The sequence below is a fragment of the Camelina sativa genome, chromosome 7 (genome assembly GCF_000633955.1).
Source record: "Camelina sativa cultivar DH55 chromosome 7, Cs, whole genome shotgun sequence".
Classification (NCBI taxonomy): domain Eukaryota; kingdom Viridiplantae; phylum Streptophyta; class Magnoliopsida; order Brassicales; family Brassicaceae; genus Camelina; species Camelina sativa.
The window spans coordinates 23,790,439-23,802,344 of NC_025691.1; the positions used below are offsets into that span (position 1 = coordinate 23,790,439).

The 11,906-nt window shown below is 36.5% G+C and overlaps 3 protein-coding genes across 4 annotated transcripts; 1 reads left to right on the forward strand and 2 right to left on the reverse strand.

Moving 5' to 3' along the window:
- LOC104702227 (two-component response regulator ARR1-like) lies at positions 1,238–2,507 on the forward strand. Its single transcript, XM_010418053.2, has 3 exons — positions 1,238–1,476; positions 1,771–1,925; positions 2,023–2,507. The coding sequence occupies exons 1-3, from the start codon at positions 1,287–1,289 to the stop codon at positions 2,023–2,025; spliced, it is 348 nt and encodes a 115-aa protein (XP_010416355.1). The 5' UTR covers positions 1,238–1,286; the 3' UTR covers positions 2,026–2,507.
- LOC104702228 (3-oxoacyl-[acyl-carrier-protein] synthase II, chloroplastic) lies at positions 2,548–6,779 on the reverse strand. 2 transcript variants are annotated; one of them, XM_010418054.2, is made up of 14 exons: positions 6,123–6,779; positions 5,539–5,741; positions 5,224–5,427; positions 4,944–5,054; positions 4,761–4,856; positions 4,620–4,665; positions 4,453–4,532; positions 4,135–4,203; positions 3,942–4,026; positions 3,709–3,863; positions 3,547–3,627; positions 3,354–3,413; positions 3,080–3,249; positions 2,548–2,842 (listed from the first exon to the last, which is right to left on the reverse strand). In XM_010418054.2, exons 1-13 carry the CDS (start codon positions 6,484–6,486, stop codon positions 3,133–3,135), a joined length of 1,671 nt encoding a protein of 556 aa, XP_010416356.1. In that variant the 5' UTR covers positions 6,487–6,779; the 3' UTR covers positions 2,548–2,842; positions 3,080–3,132.
- On the reverse strand, positions 9,892–11,389 carry LOC104702230 (30S ribosomal protein S9, chloroplastic-like). The gene is made up of 2 exons (XM_010418055.1): positions 10,944–11,389; positions 9,892–10,394 (listed from the first exon to the last, which is right to left on the reverse strand). The coding sequence occupies exons 1-2, from the start codon at positions 11,283–11,285 to the stop codon at positions 10,107–10,109; spliced, it is 630 nt and encodes a 209-aa protein (XP_010416357.1). The 5' UTR covers positions 11,286–11,389; the 3' UTR covers positions 9,892–10,106.

Here is an 11,906-nt window from a genome sequence, read left to right on the forward strand (position 1 = left end):
TTTGTGAAATTCATGATTAAGAGCATAGTCAACACATGCACCCAATTATTGACAATTTTATCCATATACTTATTTGGTTTTAGATCCACGCGTTTAGAAACTTCTCAAACCAAAATCCTTACTTGGTTTATAATATTTTAAAAATATAATAAAATAATAATAATTATATATTTAATATGAATCATATGATATATAGAAATATGAGTATATTATAAGAACATATTAATTATAAATAAATAATATCAATTATATTATATCATCAAATAATATCAACCGTATCATATTATCAAATAACCGTAACCATTTGTTAAACAGTTCTAGTTAAGGTTACAAAAATTTCTAACCATAACCGATGGTTAATAAACTTTAACAGTGACGATTGTAACCCTGATTATGTCTATGTATAGCTAATAAAACATGTGTGTTTGTCGTCCATCTTTCTTCTTTAAACCTTAAAATTTAACTCAAAAATCAAATTAAGATCTTGCGATGTCAATCCTTCTTCTTTAGACCCAAAAATAAAAAATTAATGAAAGAATATCAACTCATCGTTAAAATCATACACAAAAATATGTTTTACAGCTCATAAGTAAATAAAAAGCACAAATGTAGATAAATAAGATAATTTATGTTTTACATCAATATTTATAATATTTTAATCTTTTAAAAGGTTTCGAAATATAAAATTTGAACCTTTTAAAAATTTTCAATATTTATAATATTTTAAACTTTTAAAATTTAAAACTTATAATATTTAAAAACTTTTTAAAAGCTAAAAACTTTTAAAAGTTTCAATATTTATAATATTTAAACTTTTTAATTTTTTAAATATTATAATATTTTTTTGAAACTGTTTAAAGTTTTAATTTGATCAAATAAAATACCAGATCAAACCAAATAAAACTTTTAACCTTGGACGCATGATAAATCAAGCTTTCCTGTTCATTTGTTGTTGGAAGCATATTAATCTTACTTATATTGGTTCTGAACCATTGTCTAAAAAATTTCTAGTCGATGTGGGATATTATGCTTAGTTCTTTGATTTCCATAAATTTAAAATTTTACTTTTTCTAAAAAACTCTGTAAATTTAAAAAATGTTAATGAATGACATGTTAAATAGGTTGTTTAAAATAATTCTTAATATAGAAAATTCTGGAAATTATATAAAATGTTAATAAGTGATATGTTAAATTTCTATTGGTTGTTTAAAATCCTATGTAGATGGCCATAACTCATACTTTTTATTAGTATAGATTCTTTTTCTTGGTGTGGGTTGGAGAGAGATATGATGACTCCGAGTCACGGAAGAGGACTCGGATCGGCTGGTGGGTCTAGTTCCGGTAGAAATCAAGGCAGCGGCGGTGGTGAGACCGTCGTTGAGATGTTTCCCTCTGGTCTTCGAGTTCTTGTAGTTGACGATGACCGTACTTGTCTTATGATCTTAGAGAGGATGCTTATGACTTGTCTTTACGAAGGTTCGTATCCAAAAACACAACAAGATCTTCTCTTTTTGTTTTGTTTACTGTGTGTGTGTTTAACGATATAGTTCTAGTCTCTCTCCTCCTCTTCCTCCAATCATGGGGTTTATTTTTTTTTGTGGTCTATTCTCTCTCTCGTAAAAATTATTGTTTATTTTGAGGAATAATTATGGTTTTTCACATCGGTGGTTGACTAACTTTGCTATGTCTCTCTTTGGTGTTGAATATCTGTTTTTTCTCTCTTTGGATATGGAAACACTCTTGGTTAAGTTTTATTTCTCTGACATGCAGTCACGACATGCAACAGGGCAGAGATGGCATTGTCTCTGCTCCGGAAGAACAGACATGGATTTGATATAGTCATCAGTGATGTTCATATGCCTGGCATGGACGGCTTCAAGCTCCTTGAACATGTTGGTCTTGAATGGAGGACTTACCTGTTATCTGTACGTTCCATTATTCCCTTTTGAGTCTTTTTGTTGATTCTTGAACAGTTATGGATCCCATTACTGATCTTATTTTCTGATATTTTATGTCACTCAGTGATGTCTGTGGATGATTCAAAGAGTGTTGTTCTTAAGGGAGTGACGCACGGTGCCGTTGACTACCTAATCAAACCAGTACGAATGGAGGCACTCAAGAACATATGGCAGCATGTCGTTCGGAGGAGGAGGAGCGTACATTCTGGGAGCATTGAGGAGACAGGGGATAGGCAGCAGCAGCAACACAGAGGAGGGTAATGCATAAGTTTAGCAAAAATGCTTGGCTATTTTGTTAACAAGTGATATGTTGGGGTTGCAATTATCATTTCATGAAAATCTTCATTTTATTGAAAAAATAAGGGTAAAGGAAATTTTAATATAATTGGAAGATAGTGGGACCGAAGAAGAACCTTGATGCGTGGATCCAGCTCATAAAACAAAAAATAAGAAGTTAAATTTATCTTCGTTATGTAAAGTTGTAAACTCAAAACCTTAAAAACAGATCAATCTCCCGTCTAACATTTCAAAGATATTTTAGTTTCTCTAGATACGTACAATAAACAAAGGCATAACTGTCAAGAGTTACTAAATTTAACTGAGAATTGATTTGGCATTTTTTGTTCAGATTGTATGTTAAAATAATAGAAAAGAAGGACTACAAAGATTTCCCAATAAAAAGAAGGTATCACGATGAACAAGATATGTTTTTTTTTTATGGCAAATCCAAACTCTGCTATCTCTGGCAACTTTTGCTCCTATCCAAGTCTTTGGCCATCAGATCTTGATCCTAAGAAACTTAGCTTTAGCTCTTGGTAGTTGAACAAACTCTGTTGATTCCCGCAACGTAACACTAGCTTAACATGGGAAAGTTCTTGTAAACACTGCACACATAACAAAACATGCACTCATCTTCATAACAGATACAGTACAAAGAAATCATAACTCTTAAGTACACCCCAAATCATTAAATGCATTTCTGGACAGACAAACTTCAATTCATTCTTGTCAATGATCCATCTTAACCAGAGTAATGAATGTGTTAAGGTCAAAAGACTAAATTGTCCTTTGCATCCTCTCAAAACTTGATGATGCATCAATGAACAATGTATGTAATGTACCTTACAGCAAGTTATACAACCAGGTTTGGAATACAAGCAACAGCCTTCGTTTTTCATTTGTAAGGAGCGAAAATAATGCTCGAGTTATGGCCACCAAACCCGAAAGAATTTGACAAGGCTGCTTTAATGTTTAATCTCTCCTTCTTAGGACCCACCATCAGCTTTGTATCCTGTTCCATTTCATTTCAAAACATTAAATGGTAGTCTTTGTGTAGGTATTGAACTCATACGATCAGAATGGAATAACAGAAATCAACAAAATTTACTAACATACCACTCCACTGTCTGGATTCTCGAGGTTGATATTTGGATGAACCCATCCGGTCCTTATTGCCTGTAGGTAACAACAGAAAACTAACATTAAAAATGCGAATATTGCACATAATTTCGCTCCGTTATGAAACTTGGTTTCAACAGCGTTTCGTTCCTTGTTTATATACTGATGTCTCAAATATCAAATGTGTTACCTGAATGGTTGCAACAGCCTCCACAGCCCCAGCAGCTCCCAGCAAGTGTCCAATCATAGATTTTGTGGAATTTACTTTAAGCTGCCACATCGTGAAAGATCAAGTTAAAGAAAAGCACACAAAAAGCCACCTTGGAGTTTTGTCACAGAGAAGTGAAGCTACCTCAGGATTTTGGCCAAAACAATTAACAAGGGCTTGGTACTCCCTAAGGTCTCCAGCGTGTGTTGAGGTTGCATGTGCATTTATGTAATTTATCTGTTCCCTTGAGACTCCAGCACTCGCTAACGCTCTCTCGATACAGAGGATGACACCAGCACCTGTGATATAAGAAAAATGGGATTTAAAATTTGTAGAAAAATAGCAGACTAATATGAATTACGAGAAAATGTAACTACCATCAGGGTGAGGCTCGGTCATGTGATACGCATCACATGTGAAACTCCCACCGAGGAACTCTGCGTAGATAGTTGCTCCTCTTTTCTGAAAGAAAAACAGAATACTTAAGTTCTTACAGCTCGTTCCATAGCAAGAATAAACAAAATGTTTAGAGAAACAAGGAATGAAAAAAAGAGCAAATAAATTATATACCTTAGCATGCTCAAGTTCTTCCAAAAGTAGAACTCCAGCTCCCTCTCCCATCACAAAACCATCTCGATTCTGATAAGCAAACAAGACCAGGTTAACAAAACGAGAAGAATCTCCAAACATAATACACACATTTCCTCCCATAATCTTCCCTACAACATTACAGACATATAAGGGAAATTTCCTGTTGGCAGAAACTTGATACAGTGTTTCTAGCATCCACCGTTGGCAATCAAGATTAAAACAAAACCACAGAAGGATGCTACAACATGCAAGTACAAAAGGAAAAGAAGACGAGACAAGAAATTGTAAAAAAATTACACTATCCCAAGGACGTGAAGCTTTTGTGGGATCATTATTCCTTTGTGAAAGAGCCCGGCATGCAACAAAACCTCCCAAACCTGCATTGGAACACATACGATTAGATTTCGCTGGCTTAAATATCAAGAATAGAGGGAATAATGTAATATACGAGAACGACCAAGCACCTATTGGAATAATAACTGCATCTGAACCACCACAGAGCATTACATCCTGAAAAGTTTCGAGGAAAGACAGACAGTCTATAAGTAGAACCAGAAGAAGTCTACCAAACTGTCGAATTACCCAAGTGGATGGAGAATACTTACAGCTTCGCCTTTAATAATGTGGTTAGCTGAATTCAGAATGCAAAAGTTGCTTGTGGCACAAGCAGTTGAAATAGAATAGTTTGGCCCCATCCATCCCTGATTTATCACCACAAAGAAAAGTCAGTCTGAGATTGCAGGTGGTCGTCCATATTAAATTATAAAACATTTGAAATTCAATCAGACCAGATCCATAGCAAGCATAGCAGAACCCATGTTCGTTGTCGCAAAAGGTACACAAAAAGGATTCATCTTCTTGTATGAGATTCTCAGAGCTTCAATAGCATCGTAAAAGACCTGTACTAATATATTAAGATTATTAGAAATGCAACAATAAGCAACAGACTCCCTAATATTTAGATTTAATATTCATGTCACTCTTTTGATAGTCAGATACTGAGCAAAAACCTTAAATTGAAACTGTTTTCATACTTTCTATACGTTCAAGCCCGGATCAAGAAAGTACCTTCATCCCTCCCATTGCTGAGCCAATCAAAACTCCACATTTGGTTTTGTCAAACTCTGCCATTACTTCTTCAGTTACCCCACCATCAGCCAAAGCTTTCTTGCCAGCTGTGAGAAGATAGAGCATGAACTTGTCCATCCTTTTAGAAAGTTTAGGAGCAACCCATCCTTCAGTCGAGAAGCTTTTGATCTCTCCCGCAATTCGCTTGACAAAGGTAAACCAAGGAAAGATATTCAAATACAAAACAATAGCAAACGGGGAGATTTCACACAATATAAAGCTTCCAAGAGATGCTAATATAATAATAATGCTTACCGTAGGAAATTCAGAACAATCAAAATTCTCAATCTGGCTAATACCACTGTTGCCTTGTAGCAAATTCTCATAAAAGGTATGTGGGTCATGACCTAATGGTGTTTCAACTCCCATGCCTGTCACTACAACCCGACGCTGCTCCGTAGGTGGTTTCTTGTTAACCATGGCTTCCTTTTCCATCTCCATCACTGCCATGGCTCCACCTAAAAGCCACAAAGACATTACAGTTGATGGTAAATTAGCTTACTCAGAAACAACATCTGAATGGTATGGTAAACAAAATAGTTACAGGCAACTTCAAAATTTTATATTATATAGTTCACCGCCACTTGTTCAGATATCGACGCTCTGTATGTATCCCTGATTCCTCATCTAGAGCCTAACCACACACAAAAAGAGTCTTCTTTTGAAACATAATAATAACACATGGGAATCACGATAAAAATCCAAACTTTTTCACATGTGAGCTGCTTCCATCATTAGCCCAATACCATAAACCCATAGCAACATCGAGAAAAATCGAAGAAAGACTAAAACTTGGCAGACAAAAACAACAACCCAGATTGGAAGAGAAATGTAAATACCGGAAGAAGGAGAAGCAGCTCGATTCAATCTCCTCTGGTGTCGATTCAAAGAAAGAGGATTGGATCCAAAGAGAGAAGACAAGGCATTGTTGTTGGAGTTGGAGTTGGAGTAGTGAGTACAAGGACCAAAATCCAAACAAGAAGAGACAAGAGCTTGAATGGTAGGAGGAGGGGAAGGGGATCGAGGAGGAGAAGAGGCAGAGGAGCATTTAGTAAGCTGCCTCCTTCGCCGACTCCGCCCACCAGATTGAAGCGCAACAGCAGCCTGGCGGCTATCTCCGCCTTCGTGAGAGACGGACATGCAAGCTGCAACGAACCAGGTGCATAACGGAGATGCGTAACAAGAAGACGCACCCACCACCATGGCAAAAGAAAAAAAAAGTGAATGAAGCGAAGAGAGAAGGAGAGAGAGAGAGAGAGCAAAAGGAGAGAAAGCGAGAAGTGAGTGAAGAGAGAATCTAGCGGAAGGGGAAATGGGATTCACGAGAGATTTAAGAGAGAATCGATCTGTGATGATCTCTCTCTCCTTCTCTCTCTCTCTTTCAGGAGGCGTGCAGAGAGCCTTCGATGCGTAAAATCGTGCGTGGAGACGCCAAATATCGTCCCTCCTCTGATAAAAAAAAACAACAAAACAAACAGAGACGGAGAGAGAGAGAAGAGATGAATACAACAAAACACACTAATGTATACACAAAATAATAATACCAATCGACACTTCAAATCTCAAAATTATCGATGACCAGAATAAATTTTTATTTATTTTCTTTTCTTTAATTCTTGAATCTCGACTCAAATGAACTTTTGCAACCTTTTGTATCTATATTTTTTTTTTTGTTAACAGTTGATGGCATCTTATCAAAAAACAACAAAATTACCCAATTTTTCATTAGTGATAAAGAGTGATTTTATTTGATACTTTAACAGAATGATGAAATAGTGATTCGTTTTTATTTACACATATTTGTATCCAATCACAAATTATAGAGAAATCATTATTTTATGTTTCAATTATGATGATACAATTTAAAAAATATTACACTCCAAATTTTATTTTATTTACAACAAGTGCGTACAGAGAGATTTGGTGACCTCGGTTTAATCGAAGGAAGGACACTGGGAATGCCATTATTTTATTTTGTTGTATTTACTTTTTTGTTTTGTGGCAGCGAGCGAAGTGTTTACAGTAAGGGATAGCGATATGGCAAAGCATCCCACTCCTTTCAACGGTTAGTATTACTCTCTTAACTAAGACAGACTCCTTGTGTTTACTACTCAGAGAGAGAGAGAGAGAGAGATACACACGTATGACGTACGATACAATCGAGAGACACCTTTACTAATTTTTTATGCACAAATTATAAAAATGTGACGGTACTATACTAGAGAAAAAAAAAACATTGATCATAAAAAGTCATGGATTTGATTTTGATACGTTAAAGCTGACTATTAGAAGGTAATAAATAAATAGACCCCTCTCAACATTCATTAAATTCATACACAATTAATGTCTCTTTTGACTTGTTACATGTAAATCAAAAGTTTGATAGGATACACGTGATTTGTTTTTCTTACTGATCGTAGTAACATTTATGCAACACACTTACACATCAAGTAGCTAGCTCTACAGCCTCTAACTTAAGTATATTGCAACAAACCAAGTTGTATTATACTATTGGTTTATGTTGATTTGGAACCAATCCCCAAGAGTTGAGGTTTTTTTTGTTTTGTTTTCAAGTTAAGGAAATGGAATAACCAAAAAAAAAAAACAGAGGAAGCAGGAAAGAGGGGAGCAAGAGAAAATGCATGGAAAGAGTCAAAGTGGGTAAGCTCTCTCATACCTAACATTCCATTCTCGCATCACCATTCTCAGCTAAACCAGCCTAATCGACGCTCTCCCATACTTTATATCTATACATTTGCTTTCTCACACGTGTCATTTCCTGATGAGGAGGGAACGCAAAGCAAGCGTTACATCCAAAAAAAGCAAGGGGTTACAAAGATAGAGACACACTGACGCAACTGTGTTCCTCCAAGGGAGGATTTGGCACCAAAGCATCGTAAATCTGCATCCCACGAACTTGAACTAGATCTATTTCAAATGTGTCCCTCAAAACTCATAAACTAAAGTGACAAAAAACTATAACTGGCTCAAGCTTTTCTGTAGCAACACTCAGAAACAACAAAGCTAGAGAAAAACACCTTATTAAAGATCCTATAAACCTCAGTCAGCTATCAAATACAAGGGTGCCCATGAAAACTTTAGAAGAAGCCACCCGGGTCCAGCTTTTAATGTGTGACAATAAGTGCGCAAGGGGTATGAGACATCATTAGCTTAGTTGATATCAGTTCTTTAGTGACGCCAAGATAAGAATTCTAAATAAAATTACAGGTAGTTAGAATAAATATGACACTGGTAAAATGGAGTTACCTGCTAACATCCAAGTACCAAAAAGAAAACCAGTTAGTCACAACTTGTGACTCACAAGATTTATACAATATATATATATATATATATATATATATATATATATATATATATAAACGGTTACCTTATGCAAAGAAATAAATTAAGAGCTCGAGACATCAGAAACATGGTAGATAAGTAATGGCGTAGGACGAGACAACACGAAAAACTGGCGATCAAACCCATTCCTTGAAGGCAAATAAAGTCAATACATATCTTCCACTTTGTAAATACCGTTGAAATGTCCAGCCGCAGACCATAACAGAACTTCAATCTGGAAACAGAGAAATCACATACAAGCTACAAGGATCAAAGAAGCATAATAATATTTCCCGGAATTACAAACTTAATAGCCTGAGAGGGATATTAAGCCCAGAGTTTACTTTAGTTGATTTAGTCTTGAAGTGATACCACCTTGCTCTCTATACTCAATATAAACTCAAAAGTTCACAGATGGGATCGTTGCTGTCTCCTGTGTGCTCCCTGATGTTCTGCAGAAAGACTGAAACATACAAGATACTACTATATCAATGAAAGTTATTAGTGAAGGAAAGCCCCATCATCAGTGAGCAGCTTTGCACTATATATGATGATGACTCAATGGGAAATAAATATGATAAGCAATGGCTGTAACAAAAACACATATAAATATGTATGAAAAATTACCACAAAGATGAAGAACTTAACAAGAACTCCTTGGACAAGGGTTCCAACTTTCCCGGCCATATAGAGGATAGAAACGGTGCTGAAGACAACCCTGCAGGACATTGCAAACAGTCACTCGAGTATTTAAGAACTATACATGAGAAATCTAGTGAAGAACTAACTACCATCAGAAACACTTTCCCATATAGATGAGGAGGTTGATGGCCAAACTTCTAGAATTATGGAGTTAGATCAGTCCATTACATGATTGGTAACCCCATAATTCTAAGAGTTGGGGCCATCAACCTCCTCCTCATATGTATATATATATATACCAGTGGTTGTGTAGAAGGAATTCACATAAAACATAAGAAAGCCATCGATGCAATTCAGAGACCAAACCCTAGAATAGAGATATCTCCCTAGGAACACAATAGCGGCGAGAGAGAGTTTCTTCGATTCTTAAAGGAGCAATCTGTGCCCATGGGTGGGTAGCTAACGGTCAATATCTGATCTATCTCTGGATACCGAACGGTCGCGATTTAACAACTAGTACAAGAAAACATCACACGCGCCGACCCATACATAATTTGGTTGAGATTAAACCGGTTTATATAACCTGTGTGAGTGGCTGAATTGACATTACATGTAGTTTTACGATTGTTATAAAAATCTGATCACACTTATAAGTGCATTGGATTCAAAAGCATACAAATTTCCCTTTCTACTCAAACAAATCAGAGATTGCATTGGTTCGTCTACACATAAAGATGAACATGAAACAAAACACACATCATAGACAAGAAGAGTTAAAAGAAAAGAATAGAGGCAAAGGAGAAGTACTGGAAGAGTTCGATCCAGTGATATAAAACTCTTTAACGCTTGGAGAATTGTGGTGCTTTACGGGCCTTCTTGAGCCCAGCCTTCTTTCTTTCAACCACTCTCGCATCTCTAGTGAGCAAACCTTCCTTCTTCAAAGGCGATCTGTGGTCTGCACTTACCTTAAGAAGTGCACGTGCGACTCCCAGTGTAATAGCTTGTGCTTGACCAGAGAGACCGCCTCCATGGGCTTTCACAAATATGTCGTAGCTGTTCTCATACCCTAAAGTCACTAGTGGGACTTTCACATACTGAAGCCATAGTGGATTTCCCTGGAGGTACTCCTGTAAAAGGTTTTACAATGATCACCATCAGCAAGATGGATTCAAATCTTTCACATTCACAAAACAGCTTGTTAAAAACTTCCTAAACTTTTATCATAATCTCTCCTTCTTATCCCTTTACTTTCAGCCACTTATCCCTAGTCTAAACAAGGTAGAAAGAATTCATAACCATACGAACTATTTGTTCTTCCAATTTCAACTTAAAACTGTAATGTGCTGATACAACTCCCACATCACAAAGAAATGCATACAGACACAGTTTGATCACAAGACTGATACAGATACAGTTTGAACACTTCTTCAGCCACTTATACTAATCTAAATAGCCAAGAATTCAACTGCTATAAAATGCTGCAACTTAGACTACTTAATGCTTCAATCCATCACACACTATCTTCAAAATTTGAATCTCTCAAGAAAATAAAAACCAATATGAGCAGTCAATTCAGCTATGCAAACCCCCCAAAACCAAAGGCCTAAGCAAAACACATGAGGCCACTAGTAGCAACAGTGTAATAGCGAATAAGAACACAGATTCATAGATTATACCTTGGCATCACGATAGTTTATGATAACCTTCCCGGTACCTTCCTGAAGCACAACTCGAGCAATCGCGCACTTACGCCGTCCAGTGCCGATAATCTTCTGAGCAGCAAATCCTCCAGGGAGCCTCGATTTGACATACTTCTTAAGCTCGACTGTCTCCTCCACCTCCTCCGGCGGAGCAGCTACCGTGGCGGTGATAGAGAGAGAAGCGCGGCGAGCGGATTTCGCCGGTAATGCGAATACCGAATTCGCGCGGGGGAAGGATATGGTGGTAGGACTCTGAGAAACCTGGGAAGAGAAAGAGAGCGAAGAGAGAGATGAAGCCAGGGTCGAAATCGACGCCATTGTCGCTGAACGGAAGAAGATAACGTCGAGCAAAAGTGAAGCTCTGAGTTCGTCGAACAAAAGAAGAAGAAGATAACTGGTAAAAGGGTGAAGATGAGATTAAGGCACGGTCCCTATGGAGCCTATCGCTTCCGTGTTCCCAAGTGGTTGTATCGGCCCATTAAAGCCCATTTAACCCTTTTATTGGGCTTAACAAGAGATTGAAAACACAAATGTGGGGCTTAACAACAAGTGTATCGGAGGAGATTAAACTACGTATCAGTAATTGTTTTCTGGCTAAAACCACCAGGTCATGTCATGTGTGTTTAATAAAATAACTACAAGTATTGTTTTCATAAGTCAGAGATAAGTTTAGGTTTCTTGTCTGCTATAATGTAATCAGCATTCATGTTGATCAATCTGCAGATGTAAAATGCGAACAATCAAATGACATCTCGTTAATCAGAAGATTGAAAGAATCCAATATTACAAGCTGATGCAAAAGTTAAGACCAAAGAACACAAACATTATAAGCTCAAAACATTGTGAACGTAAAAAAATTTGTAGACTAATAGTTTTAATCAAACACATTTAAAAAAAAAAAAAAAAAAAAAAAAAAAAAAAAAAAAAAAAAAAAAAAAA